General features: G+C 40.9%; 1 protein-coding gene across 1 annotated transcript in view; it reads right to left on the reverse strand.

Moving 5' to 3' along the window:
- arid1ab (AT-rich interactive domain 1Ab) overlaps positions 1-9,851 on the reverse strand; it is a 77,565-nt gene extending 67,714 nt beyond the window's left edge. Inside the window, exon 1 of the mRNA XM_015042510.1 lies at positions 8,604-9,851. Coding sequence (XP_014897996.1) covers positions 8,604-9,509 — 906 coding nt within the window. The 5' untranslated portion in view covers positions 9,510-9,851. The remainder of the gene's footprint in view (positions 1-8,603) is intronic.
- Positions 9,852-22,982: the final 13,131 nt, after the last annotated feature.

Raw genomic sequence — 22,982 nt, forward strand, 5'->3', positions numbered from 1 at the left:
ACACACACACACACACACACACACACACACACACACACACGCACACACACACACACCACAAAGTAACTGTCGTACTTTATACACAAATACACACAGCTGTCAGGGGCAGACGAAGATCATTCACAAAACGCCCCCCGTCCCTCCTCCCTCCCCTGGGTATCACTGACACCATTTCTCCCTCTTCCGCAAACACTACCCTAGTATCTCACACACATACATACACACACACACAGTTGCCAGGAAGCAGCGTGCTGTCCATGTGGCCTGTGGGGAATCATTACTCAGCAGTGAAGACTTAAAAGTCGAAAGTAACCTTCCCCCTTTTTAACTCTTTCACATCTGAACTCTTTGTGTTTTGCTGGAACTTCGTGGTGCATTCGCTAGACACAGATTATTTGGAAAAATGCTGTTCTGGTTGTCAGGACAACTGAACCTGCAGTAGCAGAATAGATTATTTAGGTTTTCCTACTGAGCCCGTATATCATTTTGCACATTAAAGAGACAATACTGTAGAAAATGTTTGTCAATTACTAGAATAAATATATGGAAGCATGACAGGAGATTCATGCTTCTGAAAATACAGACATTTAAAGCAAAAATCTATAACATGATCCAATTCATTTATTTGACAGTTGTTCCATCTAACTATGTGGTTGGAACTTTATGTCATATTTACTAAAACTGAAACAAAATGCGTCAGAGGTTGCTGGTATGTTTACAGCTTGACGGATATAGGCAATTTTCAATTTTAATTCAATAATTTTATTATTGAATTAAATTATTATTATTATTTATTTCCGGCCAACTTTTAATATTTTTAACACAAAATGCAGCAGCACCCTTAGCCTTAGCAGGTTTCCTGGGGGGAACTTTGCTGTACTTCTAATGCTAACATCGCTAATCCTGTTAACACAAACCACCAACATAAAATGATAAAAGTCGGTTTTCAATTTCTATATCTTTTCAAAAAAACTGATCAAAAAGTCCTGCTATACACTATCTTTTCTCCATAATACTTTGACTTCACCTTGAAATGTGAATAATTAATAACTACTCAAGGCAGGGGAAGCCATAAATAAATATTCAGAACAGTTAATTATTCTTAAAGAAGCAACGAGATTATGCATTTGCTGATCAAAGCTTGATAGAACCGGAGAACAAAGAAACACCACCATCATTTGATCAGTGTCACTTTAATATTAAAAGTCAGAGTGAGTTCTTAGAAAACAATGACCTTGGATACAAACTGATCTCCTAAACTGGTTTTTAGGCCAAGAGAATTAAGCAAAAATGAAAAGGAAAATTTTAAATAGAGCTTTTCAAATTATTTCTTTGGTTAATTTATCAATCAATACATTTCCTAAGAAAAGGGATACAGCAATAATTAGCTGAATCCAAAATCTTCTCTTCAGGTTCACCGTCAGAAACTTTACCTAAAACCTCTGTGTTTCTGTGAAGATATGATCTCTGATCATATCTTCATAGATTCCCCCATAACATGAAGAACTGCCTATTTTAACAGTTCAGACACTAATTAAATATACATTAATACGCACAGTAGAAAACAGCTTAGCACCAGCACAGAAGCTAACATCTTCTCTTCGCTCTGAGGAGTCAGCCAGTCAGCGCCAAGGAAAACGACTGCGCCTGGATTGGCTGCTTTGGAAACGTCAGCCAATATCGTGTCTAGTAATTCGGTCACTAGAGCATCTGCTCTCCACCATACAGAGTATTTCAGCTTCCCAAGCTGAATTTTCTTTAAAATATTTTATTCTTTATATAAAATAAAACTGTGAATACCAAGCGGTATCCGGTCCGCTTGGTGTTCACACATACATTTGAACCACACCAGAGTTCACTTCATCCGAACCCAGACGAAGGTTTTCAGACGGACCACAGTTTGATTGCTCATTCATGTCTTCCCAAACGAACTGGACTTTCCAGACAAACTAATCAGAGTTCAATTAAAGTTGACTAAACATGTCTGGTGTGAATGCACCCTAAAAATGACAAACCAGAGCCTGGTCTGTAATCAGGTAAACCAAATTTAACCACATAAAGCTGCCATTACATGTTTTTCTGCAAGCTTAATCAACCACTTTGTGGTAGAACTCCTCTCTTGGTTGCATATGAACCAAGGGAGTTCACTGTTTCCCTTCATATCCTCAACTGCAGGGATTTCTTTGACAGGTACACCGCTGCTTCAGTTCATGCTCGATGTGGGATGGGGCATCCCTGGGGCGGCTCACTCTCCGCCGTGTGTCGGGCCGGGGGAACCACCTGGCGTACCGCCATCCTAAACAACCCTCACAACCGCCGTCTGTCAGGAACCCGCTTATGTGCCCGTCATGATGAAAACCCACAATATTAGCCCCTCCGCAGCCACTCAATTAACACATTAATCCATCGATCGCGTGGCCCAAGGCAGGTGAGAGGCACAATAAAAACATCCTCTGTGGGATTATTACAGGAGATACATCTGCAGCAATTAAAAGGCCAATCATGCTGATGAATGAGAAGCTTAAGCATTTAATAAAGCACACAATGCAACCAGGAGCACTTACTTGTAGTCGAAATAAAACAAGCCGCCACTTAAACTGAAGCCACTATGTCTAACAAAAGGATGGTATGAAGCACTGCCCACATCCAGATGTAGTTTGTGCAGCATCTCTACTAGCTTTTTTTTTGTTTGTTTTTAAACACTGTGTAAGAGATCATAGCTGTGAAGATAATGCGTCCTTCCCCACCTGCAGTTCAGATGTGTAGGAAAACACTCAAATCTACAGTTACTGTGGGAAACTAGAGATTGACACTGCCTTTTTGCCTTCGTCTAAATTTCAGCCTCTGCCACCTTTTAGTAAGCTTAACAGGCTCAAATAGTGAAATTACCATCCTACGCTTCTGTCACCCATACAATATGAGTGTGTCCTAGAATATCTAAGCAGGAAGTGTTTGAAAGGTAGTTAGTGCATGTGAAAAACTTACATTGCAGAGTCTCACACTGGATTTTACTGCTTGACATTATACAGAGTTAACAGAGTAGGCATTGACCGCTACGAGGTTCTCACGTTATGCTAGCCAGGCGTGTTGCAATAAACAATAAATCAATTAATCGCATGATCATTTAAAACATTCTCAATCATTTCTCTTTTTGCTCTCGTTTTACCAAAGCTGGATGACCAAGTCGTCACTGTGATGTTTTGGTCTCAACTAGCCTGTTGTTTACAGACTTCGTCATTCATTTGATTTGTTGTTCCTGTTGTTTTGTTTGTTTATTTTGGATATTTAGAATGTCTTCCAGTTCCAGTGTTAAATGTTCATTAGAACTTATAGTTTATTGATCTTTAAGAATGTGCCTTTGCATTATGAAGCCATTGAAAATGGTCTCAAAACAACAATATTATCTGTTATCACAATAACTTCTGGGGCAATTTATCGTACAGCAAAATTTGTTGTTATGGTAACAGTGCTAATGCTAGCCTCTGGTAAAAAGAAAATACAGTAATATCATGATATAACACAATAAATTCTAGATTACTACGAGTGTCTGTCATTCGCAACCAGAAGTACTTCCAAACAATCAAATTTTAGGTTCTTGAGAGCAATAGAAAAGTGTATCGGTCTTCTTTCAGCTGACTCTATGGGCCCATATTTCTGAAACAATTCCTTCAGAGAAGTTAGAGGCAACAATGAGTTTTTCATTTGGTCTTCAAATGTCAGTACCACAAGTGTAATTGTCCCACTGGTTACAAACTAAGCTTTATTCACGCAGAGTACTGGATGGTAATCCTCCAAATTTGCTGAATTAATAAAAGATTTCCAGTTTTTGTTCATGACATCCATCATCTATAATCATTTACCCTTCCAATGTTGGGGGCTGGTCCCCATTTCTAGCAGTCACTGGGCAAGAGGCAGAGTACACACCCTGCATACATCACCAGTCTATCTTACACACACAAAGAGGACGAAACAACAATCCACACACATAGTTGATGCTTTCTTTTCCTCCCCTTCAATAACGTTTAGACACTGCAAAGGAAAAGTCTTTAACTCCAGTCCTTGAGAGCCACCATCAGTGTTGGAGCAGGGATGTATCTAGGGTTCTGTTTCCACAATGGCACCTTTTGGTGGATGGCCAAAAGCAAAGTTTTTTTTGAGTTTTGGTCTCTTATTTTGGTAAAGACGTTTTGGACCCATTTACACGGTAAATGGATTTTGGCATCCAGTTTACATGATAAAGTTTTAGCCCCTCCTTTACACTGTAATAATGTTTTAGCCTCATGTTGCACACAATGGCATTTTGGCATCTTGATTACACTGTAACGATGTTTTGGTCGCTCATTTACACTGCAATACCGTTTTGGGTAGACAAAAATGAAAACGTTTGACAAAGGACTCCAGAGCGAAACTTGTTACAGACAATGCGAATTATGTCCATGTAATGGCAAACTCAAAATAGTTGGAAAATACTACATGCACACTACATCGCTTCCAATGTCATCTGAGTTTTCATTCAGTTGTCTAAATGCAATTTCTTTTTTCTTGACTTAACTGGAAGTGGCCACTAGGAGTTTGGAAAAGTGCCCTTAAATTAAACTATACACAGCCTCAATACTTTTATCAAAATGGCAAAAATCTGAAGCCACCACCATACTTCTGAATGAAATATGCTTATTTATATTTCAGCTCTTTCTGATTTACAACCTTGTTCGTCAATTAGCACAAGTTCAGCTCACACACAATCATTAGTGGAGGACTCCAGCCTGGTAAAACCAGAGAAAACCAAGTGTAGCTGAATCGATTGCTCTCGGTACAAACATAATGACACGACCGTTGGTGAAAACAAACAGAAATACTCTGATACATTTTTGTCAACATAAAGTTGCAAAAGGAACTGGAAAAATAAAAAAAAAATTGATTCGACTATAATTCCAAACTGAATCCATTTCCCAAAGTTAAAGTTATAAATGCAAATACGCAACTGTAAACTACAGAGATGATTTTTGGGGAAATGCCCACTGCTTTGTCTTGGTCATTAAACAGTGATCTGGAAAACGTTTGATACTTTATAGATAAACTGATTTGAATGATGAACAAAAGACATCATTTAAAATGCTTAAAACTTTTGTGACTGATCAATCCAGGAAATCAATAAATCATTACGCAGTGTGGCGTTTGTCATCGCTTCTGGCAAGAACACAGCCCAAGTATTTGCATATCTGCTTTAAATTATTGTGAGCTGAATGCCTTTACAGCCATTTAACCGGCAATGCAAAAGGGCAGCACAGTACTGTAAGTGGAGGCTATTTACCTTGTTGTGATTCAGGAAAGCGGTAAAAATCCCTCATCTACATTGTTAGAAATTAAGTACAACAAAGTAGACAGCTAGGTTTTTGTACTGGACTAGTCTCATTGGCATTATAACTGAGAAAGTTCTGGAAAGTTGGGTTGGCCTACACTTTGGACATCCCTCAGAACTCTGTTCAATAAATCACCTGGAGATAGGATGAGTCTGGTGGAGTTGCTAATGTACCAAGACATGGCTGTCCACCTAACCCAAATAAACATGGAGGAAGATGTTCTGGTCATTTGAGACCAAATCTTCCTGTTTGTGATGCAACACACTGTGCTTAGAAGACAACTGACACCTTAAAGACATGACTCCAACTGTGAAATACGCTGGTGGAAGCTTCATGTTGTGGGCACAAGAAGACAGAGGCACTGGCTTGATGGGAATACAAACACCAGGAAGGAGATCTGTATACTTGGTTCAATTGGGAACCAAACTTGAAACATTTGTTCCATTTTTAGCTGGTGTGGCTCTCTTTCATGCAGCACTGTGTGACACAGTGCTGCATGAAAAACCTTTTCTCCTCCTTGCCTGTGATGGTGCTGCACCAAGAACCACTGAAAGAAAACACAAAAACCTCTGAGTCCAACTTCCTTTTTCATGAAAGTCTTAAACTTTATACGCATCTTAAGGACTTCTCTCATAATGCCAGGAAAGTTAGAAAACCAATAGAAAAATAACTAACTTTGGCACTAGTGATTACAGAGCAGATGTTTGGCATTTAGTACTATATATATTGTAATTTTATGACTTTGTACAGTGATTGTATAATAGGATATATGGGATTATACAATTTATGTTTTATGATAGACGGCTTTATTAACCTATCCGCTATGGGTCAAGAGACACAAACTGTTTGAAGCTAAATCAGGTGCAAGGTATCTTTAATTAATGTGTTTTACACATTATTCCTGTTATAAACTAATAACCTAAACTAAATGCAAAAAATAAATGAAGTGGCATCAAATTTTAGCAGTACTTGGATTTCTCTATTATTTGTAAAAAAAAAAAAAAAAAAAAAAAAAAAAAAAAAAAAAAAAAAAAAAAAACAAGCCATTTCTCTCACTGGCACGACATCTGAACATATATTAAAATATTGCCTAAACAAAGTACAGACCTAAATCCAATCAAGTCATGTTACAAAGAACGAGGAAAAACGTCCGCTTCTAGATGTGCAAAGCTGGTAGAGACATAACCCAACACACTTGCTTCAAATAAAGGGTAATTCTATTCAGCTTTGAATTCAAAAGCATGCCACACTGTTCAGATTTGTTTAGTTTTTGTAAAAGATCTTGGAAGTATGCATCACTTTATTCTATTACAAAACATATATTAATGTTTCTAGCTGTGACATGACAAAATGTTGAATAGGATAAGGAGTAGAAGGGCCTTTGACGTAAATATAAGGATAACCTAATGGAACAGAATCCCCCATCAATTTTACTCCACAGATATTCTAACATAAAAACTAAACATTATACAGAGCACGGTGAACTGGCCCATGACACATGAGGTGGAGTAAAAACACCACACAGACACGCCGAGGTGCAGGCAATCACCGGGGACGTGGAAATCCTGCCAGTGGAAGTAAATTAGGCAATTGAAAACCCTACAGTTAAAAAAAAAGAAAGAAAGGAAAAAGAAAGCTGTGACACTTGGCTGACACCTCGGGGTTTGCTTGTAAACAGAACCGCTGCCAGTCCGAGTGTCACATGGCGAAGGAGAAGACATTGGAGCTTGTGGGCCTCCTTCTGCACACCTGATCTGGAAACAGTGGAGAACGACGCTGCAAACGGTGGTTACGTGACCACACCTACCCAATCTGCTGAGCTGGAGTCGGTGGACTTGGAGGGGCAAAAAAAACAAAACACACACACACACACCAAAAAAAAAAAAAACAGACAAAACAAGAAACTCCTAGTGCACTGAAAATGATAGAAATGACTAAGAGGAGCAGAGAGAGGGAGGGTTCAGCTAAACACATGAATATAAACAAAAATAATACAAGACTCAACACTACAGTCAGCATGCAAATTACTGCAGTGGGAGGAAGTGGGCAAAATTGTGCTCGAAAATGAATAGAACCATATCAATTTCTACCGTTTCTAGTGTTTATACAGCAGGTAATATTAGCGACCACATTGGATTTTTAAATAAATATGATATGCAATTAATGTTGTAAGAAAATAAAAGGGGGGCTTAATATTGTTTAAATGATACTAAAAAGACGCCAAATGAGACCCAACGAATGTGGAGGAACACATTACCAGGGCAGAGAGGAGGGTTGGAGGGGGGTGCTGGTTTTCTGCAGCCCTTCCATTACAGGCAATTATAAATGGCCAAGAGCGGAGGAGCAGGGAGCCAATCAGATCTCAGCTCGCATGTCAACTCAAGACCAACTGTCTCCTGGCTCTGACAGCAGGATTTTTACCTCCATAATTCAAATCCCAAAGCAAAGGCAATCTGCACTTTGCCAACTCGAAAGCGAGCGAGGCCACGTGAAAGGCGGCGGGGAGAAGCCGAACCGAGTCCGACCGAACCGAGTCCGACCGAGCCGCGTCCCCGGTCGGGATGAGTCATTAGGGTCACCGATCGCAATTTTGATCCGAGTGCGCATGGATTTAGTTGAAAAAGAAACGGTTTTCTTTCTCTTTTTTTTAGATCTATTTTTTTCTCCCCCCGTGTAATTATGCAAATGTTTTTTAACGGTCATCGCTGTCATTTGCATCCTGTTTGTAGCCCTGACAGCCGCGGAGACAACTTTATTTACCCCCTGCCCCCCTCCACACCCTCCAAAGGGGAGCTCAGGATCATAGACAAGCGGTGTGACCGCATATCCTGACAGTAAAAAAAGAAAAAAGAAAAAACAGCAGGAGCTGCACTGATGTCAACACAGAAAGCTAGAGGAGATTTGAGAGGGAAGATCACCTCATCCCTTCCTCTATTCACACGCACACACACACACACACAGTAATACACACAAGTTCTCCTCGCTAACTCTTGATCTACTTAGTCAAACTCCTGCCCCGCACCGAGCACACAACCCCGCGTTGACTTTCGCGGAATATGCACCACGATTCTCCCTTTAAACAACCATTGCAGGGCTGGTGTAGAGAGCAACAGAGAGGCAGCCATTTTATAGAGCTCTTGCTTTACAGACAATGGCTGATCCAATGCAAAATGCAGCTCAACGTTGCCTCTTCTCAACCACTTGCCCTGTCAAAGTGAGGCGAGAGCGGCAGGTGGGGTTTACCTGGTTCCTGCTGCCTGGTTGTCCAGTGTTTCCCGGGCTCATGGGAGAGGGGTGGTGGGTCCTTTGTTGCCAACCCGGATGGACCCCACCAAACTGACTGCTGCTCATATCTCCTACTCCCTTGTTGGCCCCTTCTTGATTGTTGTAGTCTCCTTGGGGGTAGTTGGAGTAGCTCCTGGCGGAGCTGGGGGATGTCAGGAGCTGGTTCAAAGTTGGCGTGGATGTAGGCTGCTGGTTCCCCATGTTGTACCTCTGGTTGTTGTAGGAGGCAGCCATAGCGGTGGTTCCTCCTGCTGGCTGCTGCTGCTGCTTGCCTGGCTGCCCCCCAGCCGCCGGAGGCTGGTTGTTCCGCGGGGAGCTCATGGGCCCGTATCCCTGGCCCTGGTAGGAAGTCCTGTTTTGGAACGGGGTGTAGTTGTTGTAGTTGTTGTGGTAGCCGTGTTCGTGTGAGTTAGCGGGGAAAGGGTCCATCATGCCCGGCCCCGATACAGCTGCCATGCCAGGGCTTTGTTGTCCGCCATGTTGAGGAAAAGGGCCCCGGCTGTAGGGCTGGTTGTAGCCGTAAGGAGGTGGAGGAAAGGGTCCGGGGTGGTGGTGGCCCATCCCGGGCAGGTTATTTCCTTCGGGCCCGCCTGTATCATTCTGATTGCTGCTGTTATTATTTACCCTGGGTAGATTCCCGTTGCCGTTCTTCATGTCAGGATCCCCTCCTCCCCCAGTGTTCCCATCATCGCTCCCGTCCTGCAGCTCCTTCTGAACCGGAGATCCCGCGTCAGGTCCCGTGTCCTTGTTTTCATGCTGCTTCTCGCCCGGTACCGACTCGTCCTGTGGGTCCCGGTCCGGCTTTTTGAGTTCGGATGGCGGGCTAGTGTTGAGAGCAGCGACGCTGGCGACCTGAGCGGCCATGATATCCCCCTCTCTCTCGCCTCCACTCTTTCTTTACCTCTCTTTCAGCACGGCGACTCGCTCGCAGTTAAACTCCGAAGAAGCATTGGATAATAATAAAATTACATTTGTAACAACATACCCGTCGTCCCGGTTCATTCCCCCCTTGTTCCTCCGGTCGCACCGGTGTCCGGTAATCCACAGCGACCGCGTTTGAACTTCAAACACAGAGGGTAAAGTTTGTGAAAGAAAGAATGTATAAATACAGAGCCAGGGAAATGAATTTCACCGACACCAGTCACTGTGCCTTTCTGTGCGTGCGTGCGTGTGTGTTGGAGGGGGGGTAGGGGGGTCTGTTACAGAACGAGAGCGCGAGCTAGAAATCAACCAGACCAGCACGAGGCTCCGCGAGACACAGCCATCTTACTGACCTGTCGCGAGAAAACTAAAACCCGGAGTGGCGCACAGAGCGAGATCTGGATCTGGATCGAGCTGGCTTCCGTGTTTACACTGTTATAGAGCAAACAGGAGGCAGAAGGCTTACTGAAAGAGTGCAGGAAAGTGTTCCCTTCGTGAAAAAGTTCATCAACATTGAGTAATTTTCATTTTTTAAAAATCACATTAAATATTAGATATTAAAAAAACAAAGTTAATAGTAGGCCAGTTAATCTGAAGCTGGATTTGTAAATTTAGTATGAATTCTAACTAGCATGTTCTGAACAACTCAACAAAAATGAATCAACAAAGTTTTAAGCAAAGGCTATGAATACTCATGTAAATGTGATTTATTGGTTTTGTAAATTTGGAAAGCACAAAAAAAAAGTTCCCACATTGTCATAAAGTTGCGTGTAGAAATTTGAAGAAAGAGATTCATGTAATACAGTTTGGAATAAGGCTATAACGTAGAGACATAGAAAAAGGGGAAGCGCTGTGAATGCTTTCCGAATGGACTTGGACTAATAGTTCCAGATTTTCTTTTAACTTGGCAACTTGTAGGCATATCATCATTTGGTTAGTGTTGATGATTTACTGCAGCTGGCAGTTTCTCTTCTCCAGCACAAAAGTAATTAGTTTGAAAGCACTACTTAGACTGGAGACAATTCAGAATAATGGCAAATTCCAAAGAACGCAGAGATGACCTGAGAAAGAAAAATAGAGATGCATACATGGGGAAATCTCGTGGTCCTCGAAAAACCTTCCAAGATAAGTTCAGCAATTTTTGGTACAATCACGAGAAAAATGCTTGGAGGAGTCAAGGCGAGGCTTTGCATTGGCCAAACTTAGGATCAGTGTACCAATGTCAAACATGCTGGTGGTGGTATCGTATCCATCGTAAAAAGGAAGAGTCCTAATCTTCAAATTTGTCACCAAAATTCAGCAACTGCGATGGTAGAAACTGTCAAGCATGGTAGTGGTGGTTTCATGCTGTGGGGCTTAACTGCACAAAGGGAGTTCACTAAAGAAATTAGGATTACTTCATAATTCTTCAATTTGGTCTGAAATAAACATCTAGGTGGTTGAAATGTGTAACTGAACCATACATTTCAGTATGATTCCTACTGAACAAGATTCACTTTGAGCCACACTGAATCTTGTTTTGGGACAGATAAAGCAGGCTAAAATGAAACTTCTAGATATGTGTTCAAAATGGACCAACCAAAGCCTGACATAAAAGGACGCTCTTCACCAGGAACTGCCTGATTTAAATTAATTCTGCTAGTTCTGCTAAGAATAGCGGCCATATATCCAAATCATACTTTTTAAAAACTCATCTAAGTTGAATGTTGTGCAACCAATCTTTATCACCCTGGGAAAAAATTATAATATTTCAAATGTATCACTGAAGCCCAAAAAATAAACATGATACACATGATTGGTATGTAAAACTTACTAATGGTTTTATAAACAGCAAGGCTTTTTTTTCATATTAGTTTTATGCTAATCACAAATTTAAATGTCTTTTTCTTTGCCATCCTGCCTTAAAGTTAACCATATGTGCTCCTTTCGAGTGAATAAAAAAAGAAGCTGATTGTGTTCTGGCCTACATTCATCTAATCACTGAGCATCCAGGATTCTTACTATCTTATCTTATTAGGTGGTGAAAAGAGTGAAACAAAATAGGTTACAGTGTCATCTTCTATGAGAGTGGGCTAATGGGTGGAAATGACTGCCTCCATGTGTCTGCAGCTGCAAATGAGAGGAGTGAGCACAGCGCAGGAAAGTGGAGGAAAGCATGAAATTACAACCTGTGTGTGCCTGCGAAATGTGTGTGTGTGTGTGTGTGTGTGTGTGTGTGTGTGTGTGTGTGTGTGTGTGTGTGTGTGTGTGTGTGTGTGTGTGTGAGAGAGAATGATAGAGAGAGAAAAAGAGAGCGAGAGAGAGAGTGAGAGAGAGCAGAAAGAAGGATGGGGGATGTACCGAGCCAGTAATAGAGCAGGAAGTGAAGACAGAAAAAGAGAAACAGCGCTGGTGGAAAAGTGACAGTGTATGGGTCACCAAAATATAACGCGCAACACAATGTTTGCTGAGACGCAAATCTCCCCTCTGCACGCGTGAGAGTGAGAGGAGATTTGGAGGAAGCATAAATTCGCTCTGTATGGTTGATACAGAAAAGGATTCTAAAGCTCTTCAGCAGTCTCTCCCTCCCCACCCCCTTTTCTTCATGTTCTCTGCCTGCCTGCCTGCCTCGCACTCTCCTAGCAGCAGCCCTCATGCGTACTTCATGTGCTGTCGGTATTTTCTAAATAGCTTGATCTGCGACATAGAATACAATTTATTTTAGACTGAGAAAGAAAAAAGATATGCCAGTTAAACTCCATTTAAAGGCATGCATGTCCTAGTAAGACGTGTGATTATTTGGTGTCTGAAATATATAAAAAATAAAAACTTGTCAACAATAGTTGACCTGGCCTGTGAGCAAGCCCCGCTGGTTCTCCAAGAATTACATTAGAAGACTGACCTCTAAGATAAATGGGGCATAGAATGAGATTTCCCAAATGGTACACAGAATTCTTACCCATATTAAAGAAACAGTGGACAACAAGAAATACGCAATAGACAAACAGACTAAACATTCGAAAAGCTAGTCAAAGAATACACAAGAGGCCTAATAACGTGAACAAAATCTCACCCAGCACATGTGAACCACGTTTTGAAACTCAGAAAATTCTGATGAGGGAGTCAAGCTAACTCTTACGCTAAACAACGTCCAGTGAAGGATGATTGTTACCACAATAAAAAAAAACAATACAAGCTAAAAAGAAAAACGGATTGGTTAAATTCAGGGTTAGGTTATGTTATACCTACATATCTCTAAGAATTCACACACACCAGTCAAAACAATTCCTGGACAGGAAGATGAAAGCTCCGACTTGTCTGGTAAGCTAACAGGTAATCTGAAATGGGTCAAAATCAAAGCAAAACTCACAGCTTAGACAACTTATTTTATAGACCTGCCTTAAAGTTAAACTGTCACATTTGCATATTATTGTCTTTTACATACATTATTCTCATGGTAAATAACCACAAATTTATATTCAAACAACCAGCATGGTGGTTTAAAGGTTTATCAGATTACATTTCTGTGAGCTGTTTGGAATTTGGAGATATTGCAAAATGGTAGAAATAGATGAGGGGTGAGTCTGGTATGCTAGCGGCCATTAAGATAATTTCTTTCTTTCTTCTTAGGGTCTATGCATGTGATGTCCTCTCTCGGGCTGGAAAGAAAGAATTGCATTACTCTTCTCTGATGTGTAGTATCACATATTTATTACTCATAAATTGATTGTGGGTTTTGCAGAAAAGCCGTAATGTTGTCGTCTCCAGCTTCCTGCTGGCATGGATTTCTCAGGAAAGTTTCTGGCTAGAACTGACCTTCATTAGTTATCACCGTGTCAAACAAGTCAACAAATTTTTTTGGTTCTTGTGGAATCTATTAGCTCGAGGTCTAGCCTGACCTATAAACTCAAAAGCATCGTACGCATCATACATAACAATGACAATGACGACATGAGAAGAGAAGAGGCTCGACTTCGTTGTCACTCTACACAAAAGTCACCACTCACGCTTTGCTGTTCAACATTCTTGTTTTCTTGTTGCGTTTACCACTAACCTTGTGGCTACAATGTCAAATACCTTGTTTGGCGCCACTTACAGGTCTGGAGGAGTAACAGTAGCACTTCTTGGTTCGTTCTCCACTCTTGGTGTTTCCGTGTGTGGGTGAAAACATTTCTAGAAACGGTCCTGTGTGGATGTGGGTGTTTTTGAAATTATTGACCCATTTTAGACAATAAAGCGTTCCCATGTAACCTGGGAATGCCTGGATAGATCTTCACAGAAGACTACTGAGCTGTAAGTAGCAAGCTATGCAGTGTCACTTTGCTTCATTTGTCATCTGTCATAGCTTTGAAGCCTTGAATCTATTTACTACTTACTATAAAAAAAGCACAAAAGACACAACCAGAAAAGTTATTCTAAGTGAAACAATTTTGAGGTATTAGTGTTGAAACTGCAAATGTGTAAAAAATATTTTTTCACATAATTGTTGACACATACCATACTGTCACCGTGTTGTGACAGTATGGTATCCTTCGCCTTCTGCCAGTGCTTTCAGTGCTAACTAGAAACAACCAATCAGATTATCTGAATAAACGGTTTTCCTATAACAGTGAGTTGTTTCTCTGCCATCAGCACATTTAGCAGCATTTTGACGATGATGATTGACAGCACTAAGCCCCTCCTCCTGGTTCTGATTGGTTGTTTTTGACCAGGAGCGGTGCATCTCTTCAGACAGCAATAGCAGCACTGGGCGGAAGTACAGGATATCGGTCTTTTCACAGATTATCATATAGTACTGTCAGGACATGGTGACAGTTTTAACAAATATGCAAAAACATTTTTTATGAAAGTCATATACTGCAGCTTTATTGGCTTAAAATGTTGATAGTTAAGCTTTAAAAAGCACGTCGGCCAGAGCCAGAGATCTTTTTGGGGAGTATCATGTTCACCACTTTTATATTTAGTCATCATTTAGGGAACTGCAATTTCTGATCATTTCAAATAAGCGTTCATAAATGGGATGTTTAGTTTGCATCTGTCAGCAAAAGCAGCCTGAGTGTTTGAAGGTGTGACTTGAACAGAAACAAAACCAAAATGCCTACGATGCAAGTTTTATTTTAGATTTCAGTGACTTATTTCACATTGCTCCGCGTGCTATTTTTTTTTTTTTAATTACTTTTGAACATCGAAAACTGCAGCCGCGCTGCTGACCGTTTCATCTCCAAGAGCACCTAAATGCTGCAAAAACCGAGCCTCCGGTGGAGCACGTGAAGGCAGCACCGCCGCTTGCAAAAGCAGTAGAACTTTGCTATGTGAATGTGGGGGATGGGAGGCAGCAGCTTTGCTCAGCTCAGCCTTTTCTCTCCACATTGCAGAGCTTTGCTGCGTGCACCGCTCACTCTGTCAGTAACAAAACGGCTCATCTTTTCGTTTTGCCTAAAAGTTGTACCGAGAAACCAGTAGAAATGTTCTGGCGTGGTTAAAAGCTGCACACGTAGCTTTTGTATGTTTAGTGAAGGAAGAGAATGCAGGGCGGAGGGGGCCAGCTCAGCTGCTGTCTGCTTATATAGGCTAAGGGAGGAGAGTGTGTGTGCTTGTGTGTGCGTGTTAGCAGATAGAAGGTCGTAAGAGAGGAGGGGGGTAGGGAGCTTCTTTTTTCATTTTAGCATAAACTTGCTCTTTATTATCAAGGGGTGCAGTCTGTTTTCCTCTCCCTTTCATGCATTTAAAAAGAGCAGCAAAAATCTTGTTTCTGTGCTCTGTTGTTCTCTGGCTTATTTTGGAAGAGACTTCAAAATGTGCTTTTATTTTCAGAGCTCACCTAGAAGAAGAGTTTTTTTGCTGCTTTTTGTTTTCTCTTCCAGATGTCTACGTGGCTTCCTGCTGCAGAGTGATTTAAAAGTGTAAAGTACATATGTTAAATATCAGTGGGAGTGCAAGAACACGATGCTAAAGACCTCCCATGCAGCAAGGAGGGCCATGCATTTATTTATGCGATTCTCCTTCCTGCTAACGGTTTATCAGCAGCCATGCAGCCCGAAATAACATCACTCCCAAAGCTGAGAGCTGGAAATCAAAGCCTCGCGTTGGGAGTTGCAAAAGTACTCACTTTTCACAATTTTCCATATCGCAACAACAAACTGGTTGTTATAGGATTTTATTTTTGTTGTTGTTTTTTTGTGACAGACCAACCACAAAGTAGAGCAGAACTGAGATGTGACAGAAAAATCAAGTCTGCCTTACTTTACTGTGATAAATCCAAATAAAAAGAGTATGGCACAACTTTTTTTTTTTTCTGGGCCATCATGCAAAATGGTTTGTGCTCTGTTGTTCTCTTGTTGGGTCCCATCTGTCAAACATGGTGGTGGCAGTAGCATGCTATGGGGGTTCATTTTCTTCTCAGCATCACCCTGATTCTAAACACACAGGCGGAACTACAATGGACTGGCTTAGATTAAAGTCAGATGGCCCAGTCAAAGTCCAGACCTAAAGCAATTGAGAACCTGTGGCAAGACTCTAAAATAAGATACTCTCCATCCAAGCTGACTCAGTTTGATGAACTTTAGCATAAAATAATGCAAGAAGACGTCCCACAAAGCTTGGAGAAATGAACCCCAAAATAAAATTGAAATTTTATTTGGCACAAAATCAGTTTTTAATAGGTACTGCTTTGGGGAAGTAAAGCATGGCAGACTTTTCAGATTATTGTTCACAAGGAATAATAACTTTGCTTCCAATTCAAAGTTATACCCCACTTCACTTTGTGTTGGTCTGTCATAAATCATCACTTTTGTGGCTTGTAGAGTGATAAAACACACAGAAAAGAGGCTGAATACTTGATGCTGGAAGTGTTTGTTACCTGTTGATTAAAAACATAAATATAAAATGGCCAGATGAAAAAAATGTTACCAATCTCCTAATAGTCCACCGTATGTCTGAGTTTTTGCAATCATTCAAACAAAGACAGCAGCTCCTTTACAAGTTGTCGGTCTGCTGTCACATTTGTCCCCTTGCCCTGACCGTTGATAGTTTGTTTTGATGGAAGAGAGGAGGCGGGAGGAGGAGGAGGAGGAGTAGGGTATGGGGGAGTCATGTGACAGGCCCCTCCCCCCTGCCCCCATCTGTCCCAGGATGATGATTTAGGAGCGTTTACTTGTGCCTCACCACCGCCTCCCTGCGAGGATGGCTGTGATGTATCACCCTCTGCTTTGGTGCTGCAGCTTCCTTTGCCATCACCAAGGCATCTGCTGGAACTTCATCCACCCATCCCTCCTCCACAGCCCCCTGCCTCCCCCCAACCCTTTGCTCTGGAATCCTTTCTAAATTGGAAGGATTTGATTAAAAGGGAAAGGAATTTCGAATTTGGATCTTGATGAATATGTTTGTCCCAGACAAGACAGTGAAAAGGCCCCAGGAATTATCTAAAGCAAATTGTTAGCCTTGTGAAAGTCCTAATTTCTCAGCTTCAGATAGTTAAAAACGTCACTCTAGTTAGCGAACAGGTGACTGATTTTTTGGGGGGTATTTTTTTGGGAGTTTTGTCTTTTATATTAATCCCTCGGGATCCAGTCTGGGAATGAAGCCACGCCATCACCAAGACTACCCAATAATGTGGCGTGGAATTTCCTAACAAGAGTGCTGTTGAATTCAGACACACCAGCATGGCGCACACCCACGTGCACAATAGCCAAACACAAGCCGTACCTGACAATAATGTACACAGCGAGAATTTATGGCCATCAAGAGTCTGTTGTTAGCGCAAGCTAGAGCCAAACGTGAGTGTCAGTCCCACTGAAGCTGTCCCGCTAACACACACACACACACACACACACACACAAAGCTGTTGGGTCCCGTCCAGATGGTTGCCAGGCAGCAGTTCAACGCATAGTCTGGAGTGTGTTGAGGAAGGAAGTGCCACTTTACGAAGTGCAGTGGGCATCCAGCTAGTTCCCAGACACGTTGTGTGTTCACCTTCCAACCACACGCCCACAGGGGAAGAATAAACGGAATGTCGTGGAGACAATCGATTATGGTTCATCGGCCACATATTTAGGCACAAATGTCTGATTGCTTGTAATGGCCATAGTGAATCAGCCAATCATGTAGCAGTGAGTCAATGCTTGTAGGCATCTAATACCTTGCAGAAACTTCCAGGAAACTGCAAAACAGCTGAATCACTGAATTCCTTTAAATCAAAACTAAAAACCCACCTGTTGCTTTTGACCTGTAATAACTGGAGCGCTGACCAACATATTTGATGCGTATTGATGATTTTATCGATGTTACTTGACATAATGTAATATCCGCTGCTGGTTTTCACAACTATACGATGTATTTATAATGTTTTTATAGCACTTTGAACTACCTTGTTGCTGAAATGTGTTTTACTATTAAACTCGTATTGTTTCCAATGACAATGACGTGCTGGACTCTAACAAGAACGCTGAAAAAATGACAAGGCAGAAACTATTTGCCCTCTGCTGCTTTAATTAATTCGAAGACAAGTCTGAGAAGTCAATTAACCACACAACCATGGTGATTGTTCCTCAGCTGGCCTCTACTGGACTTGATGTCCAGTAAAAGAAAAGTTGTGAGGCCTCGTCATTGTGGAGGATTTTGAGCCGAGGTCAGTGTTCTAGAAAATGTCCAGTGCTGAAACATCAACCAAAGTTTGCCAAAGAATGAATCACGGTATTTTGTCTGATCTTTGGTTTGAAGAGACGCGCCTTGAGCTCTTTGGACACAGGGATGTTGCTTTTGTTTGGAGAAGGGAGGGAGAGACTTTCAACCCTAATAATGCAGTTCCCACTTTGGAGGGACACCAAAGGACTTTGGAGTGGCCCTCACAGAGCCCCGATCTTAATCCCATTGAGAATCCTTGGCAGGTTCTTAAGGTCAGTGTTTGTTTTTGAAGACCACGCAACCAAGATGAGCTGGAACAAGTTGCCATGGAAGTAATACAATATCACCAGTTTTCTGTTATGGTCATTTTTATGGAAATATTAAGAATTGTGTGTGATGTCATCAGGGAGTCTGATAATTCTGACTTTAACTCTGAGTGACTGAAAGTAGCATGGTTGCTGGTGCCAATCGGGCCGGTCTGTTTGAGAAGCTGCTAAACCATACAGGGTTTCATGTGAGACTGTCTCTAGAGAATGGCAAAAAACAGAAAATACTTTCCGAGTGTCAGTTATGTGGATAAAAACACGTTGTGTTGATAGAAAAAGCAGCAGAAACTCAAAGCCCTTGTTACTACCAAGATGAGCAGAACACAGAAACAGAAGATTACACCAGGAGCTCCTCCTGACAGCTGAGAGCAGAACTGAGGCACAGTTTGCACATACAATAACAGATTGAAAAAATGTTGCTTGGACCATTGACTCTTGATTTCAGCTGCATAATTCACATGATATGTGCAGCAAACAACACGAAAGTATAGATCTATCCACGTCAGGCGCTGTAACCCTTGTAAGGCGCACACCATGTTAAATTTATCAAATGACTTTAGACTTAATGATGATGTTGAGGTGTGCAACCTCAACATCATCCCGGCCAGATTCCACCGAAATATCAGTTCAAGAGCACACGCGTTTATTGTTGGACGCCGACAAGACGGAGATGGGAAAGAGAGAAAGAGGAGAGAGCTGAAGTACTCATGGTTAGGACAAAGAGAAAAACCATCAGGTCTTCTCGTTATGGACTGCCCTTAGTTGGTGAAGAATGGATTTGGGGTCCATGCATCTGAATGACCAAAGACGACCAATTCAACCTCACCACAGGTTTTCCCATAATTCCTTCCTTGGTCGACACCCAGGCGCTTCCCATCTTCTCATGGCTGCTTCCAGAAGAGAAACATTTATCAGATAGAGAAACTTAAGGATGTCATGAAATGAGAAACGTACATCATGGACGTGCAGGTGACAAAGCTGCAGCTTTGTCAGTTATTATGTCAGTATGACCAGAGTATTGAGTTTTTTTTTGCCATATTTCCATTAAACACATTTATGTTTGTACTTTTAATTTGCGCAAATTTATGGTTAATGGAAAAGCATCTCGTTTACAAACATGTAAGGATTTTATTGTCATTTTATACATTTCTTAATCGGTAGTGTCACTTTGTGGTTTTTCAATTTTTGTGTTTTAACATCAAAAGTGACTGGATGGAACTTAAAATTAGATCTTGTTTTGTTTGTCTCATAAACTTGTTCGTTTTGCAGGGATGTGGAGACTTTTGAGAGCTGCCGCATAAACAAATGAAGGAAATACATGTTTACGCTAAACGTGAACGACATTGCCAGTTTCCAGTGTATTTAAACACGTTGCTGCTCTCACTGAACCCTCTACTCTATCCACATCCTTTTTAAAGTCACTCAGCCACATTTTAATGAACAAGTTGGCCATAATTTCTCCTCAACTGTGCGAGAAAATTACATGGTCAGTTAGATGAGGGGTATTTACTTGGAAAACATCAGAGGATTCTTTTTTTTTACGTCCTAATGTAGAAAACAATAAAACCAGTTGCAAGGTTTACTTCTTTCCAACCCTGACTGTTTTTGTCACCTTGCAAACAGTTTGGTTATGTGGCACAAATACAGTTTGTTTCCCATTTTCCTCTCACTGGGTTTTTGGCGGTGTTTAAAACACATCCCTCTCGCTGTTTCATCATAGACTCCAGCATCTATCTCACATCAGACTGCCGTGCTAAAGCCATCTCATTTTTTTTTTCCTTTTCTTCTTCTTCTTTTTTCCGTTTTACGTCCCCTTCACCCGTTATGAGCCAGAGCAGTCATGCTTGAAAAAGCGCACACATTAACCCCCATAAGAGGGGAGAGGAAAGGCATAACAAATCGCGCATCAGTAAACAATAGGCTGGAAAAAGTGGGACAAGAAAATGATTCAGGTAGGCTGAAATGCATCCCGTCTAGTTGTGTGAAAAGATTGGTCTCCTGGGCGTCTCAGAGGCCCTAAACGTGAGCCACATAAGTCACTTTTCATCACAGTTCCCGCGTATTAACACATCGAATTTACACGTTGACATATTTTTAAGGGACCAGCAGCTGTGGTTGCTACAGACTTGTTTAAAAAAATTGTTGTGGAAGAAACAGCTACCTGCAATTCTGATGCAAGGCCACAAAGTGTCATCACTTTGTGGCCTGACACAGTTTGTACTGATTTTTGCTCGTGTGAATCAGTACATGCAAAATCGTTCCATCTTCAGCAACGTGGCATTGTGCAGTTTAGAATGTGTGGATTTTATTCTGCTACTTTCGCTCAAAATGAACACAGATCATACACACACAGTGTCTGGTTCCTTGAGTGAAATGTGTGTTTTGGGGTCAATTAAAGTTCTGAATACTCAGAAGGTATTACTCAGTCCACATTTTTTATGTATTTTAAGTTGTAGAATGTTTTATTACTTCTATGTGTCTGCACCAATATAGAAACCTTAAAATATCTGTTGAATCTTTATTTCCTGGTTTTTGTCTGAGTGTGATACATTGAGTAGTTCTGGAATCCTACATCTAAACTGGATGTTGATATTGTTCAGAAAATTTGTTGAAGTTAATAAAAAAAGGAAGTTTATTTAAGAATTCACAAGGTATAATTTAGTAAAATTTAAAAGGGTGTTCAAAGTGGGACCTGCGGATCATTTGTGGCCCTGGGCTGATTTTGAGCTGTCACAATTCAAGAGTAAATACAATAAATTAGGACAAAATTAGACATTTTAAATTAAAATCTTCTTCAGAAAATGTTAGACGCAATACAGTCATCATCTTTTCCAATCTTTCTGGTTTTTATGATAACTAGAGCCACGTCTAGTCATTGATTTGTACTGTAAAGTAAACCTTTGTGCACCCAAATAGGATTTTAATTGCTCCATTAAAACGCTTAAATACAGCAAGTGTTTTGACACGAAGAGTGACCTGGATTCAGTTTTACTGCTGTGAACAGACAAAATGATTTTCGATAACACTTTATTTGAAGGGGGTTGAATAAGACTGTCATGACACTGTCATAAACATGTCATAACACATGTCATGAACATGAATAAGCCTTTATGAATATTTATGACTGTTGTCATAAAGCGTCATTCGGTAAATTATGACACTTTTAATACAAAGTTGACATTATTCAAAATGTCTTTGTTATGACAACTTGACATTAACCAAAAAAATCATTACTGATATAAATTTGTTATAAAAGTATTACTGATTGCACTTTAAAAATTAGGTAACTTTATGTTGTTAAAGGTAAAGTTTAAACAGTAATGATTTCTTTAAGATAGGTTGTGAGCACTGCAACTTTTAGGAATTTTTCGGCAGAATTTTGTCCCTATTGTGTGCCATTTAGAAATCAGAACCTGAGTTCAAAGTCAGAAAATAATCTGTAATAGTCCCTGCGGTGCCTCTTGGAATGTCAGATTTTTTTTCCCTCCGTCAACTTCAATCCTAAAGTCCAGTATGATTTCTATGCCTTATGAAACTTTGTGAAGACTGCAAAAATAAACTGTGAATATGTCCTTCTGAAGTTTTGTCTCCCAGTAAATCTTCTTGTTAGGCAAAAGAAATACAACATAAAGCATCTCAGCACTAGAATATGAACATGAATATGAGACATTTTGCGCTCTGCTCTGGTCAACCTAATGGCTACAGCACAGAAAAGGCAATGTGCCATTTATGGGAATGGGCTGCTCTTCAACCCAGGTGGGCTTCCTATGTTCTACGACCAGCAATAAATGCATTCCCCAGTACGTTCTCAGAGCTGCCTGTCCTCACCAGGAGACCCCCACGTGGTTTCTTGTCATCCTCACTGAAATGAGAGCAATCACTTCGCTGTCCTTGCAGGGTGAGACGCTGTAATTTGTTGTGCTCTTGACCTTACCAGGCCTCACTGTGATCCAGGCTCTTTTCTTTTTCCCTAAATACTCAGTAGAAAACTCAGCATTTGGATTTTAGCTCCACTGAACGTGTGGATGTTTTCTCAAGTGATTTTGGGTAAATTATAATCCAACACAACACAAGTAGGGGAAAAAAATAGGTTAGAACATGCTGAAGTTTTCTAGTGTTTTATTTAAAACAACACAGAATGATGGCTCTCAAAAAGAAAAAAGGCAACACTTCAGTAAATACTAAGGTTTCGAAGCTCCCACACAGATTTAGTCCGTGAAGCGGAAACCTGGTCTACGCTTCAGAAACTATCAAAAACCTTCCTGTTTGATCAACCTTACATTATACAGAACTATGTTTATATTTACACTGCTACATGTTAAGGTGCTGGAGGACCTAATGACTCTACATTTTCCTACTACTCTCCAATTCAGCATTATTTTTGGTAATTTTAGCTTTTAACTTTGCTCTCTCTCTCTCTCTCTGCTTTTTCTCCTCATTGAAACTATAGAAACTACCTCTGGTCTGGCATTCTGTTTAGCTAACTGTA

The sequence above is a fragment of the Poecilia latipinna genome, unplaced genomic scaffold (genome assembly GCF_001443285.1).
Source record: "Poecilia latipinna isolate Pla-1442-1.1 unplaced genomic scaffold, P_latipinna-1.0 Scaffold593, whole genome shotgun sequence".
Classification (NCBI taxonomy): Eukaryota; Metazoa; Chordata; class Actinopteri; order Cyprinodontiformes; family Poeciliidae; genus Poecilia; species Poecilia latipinna.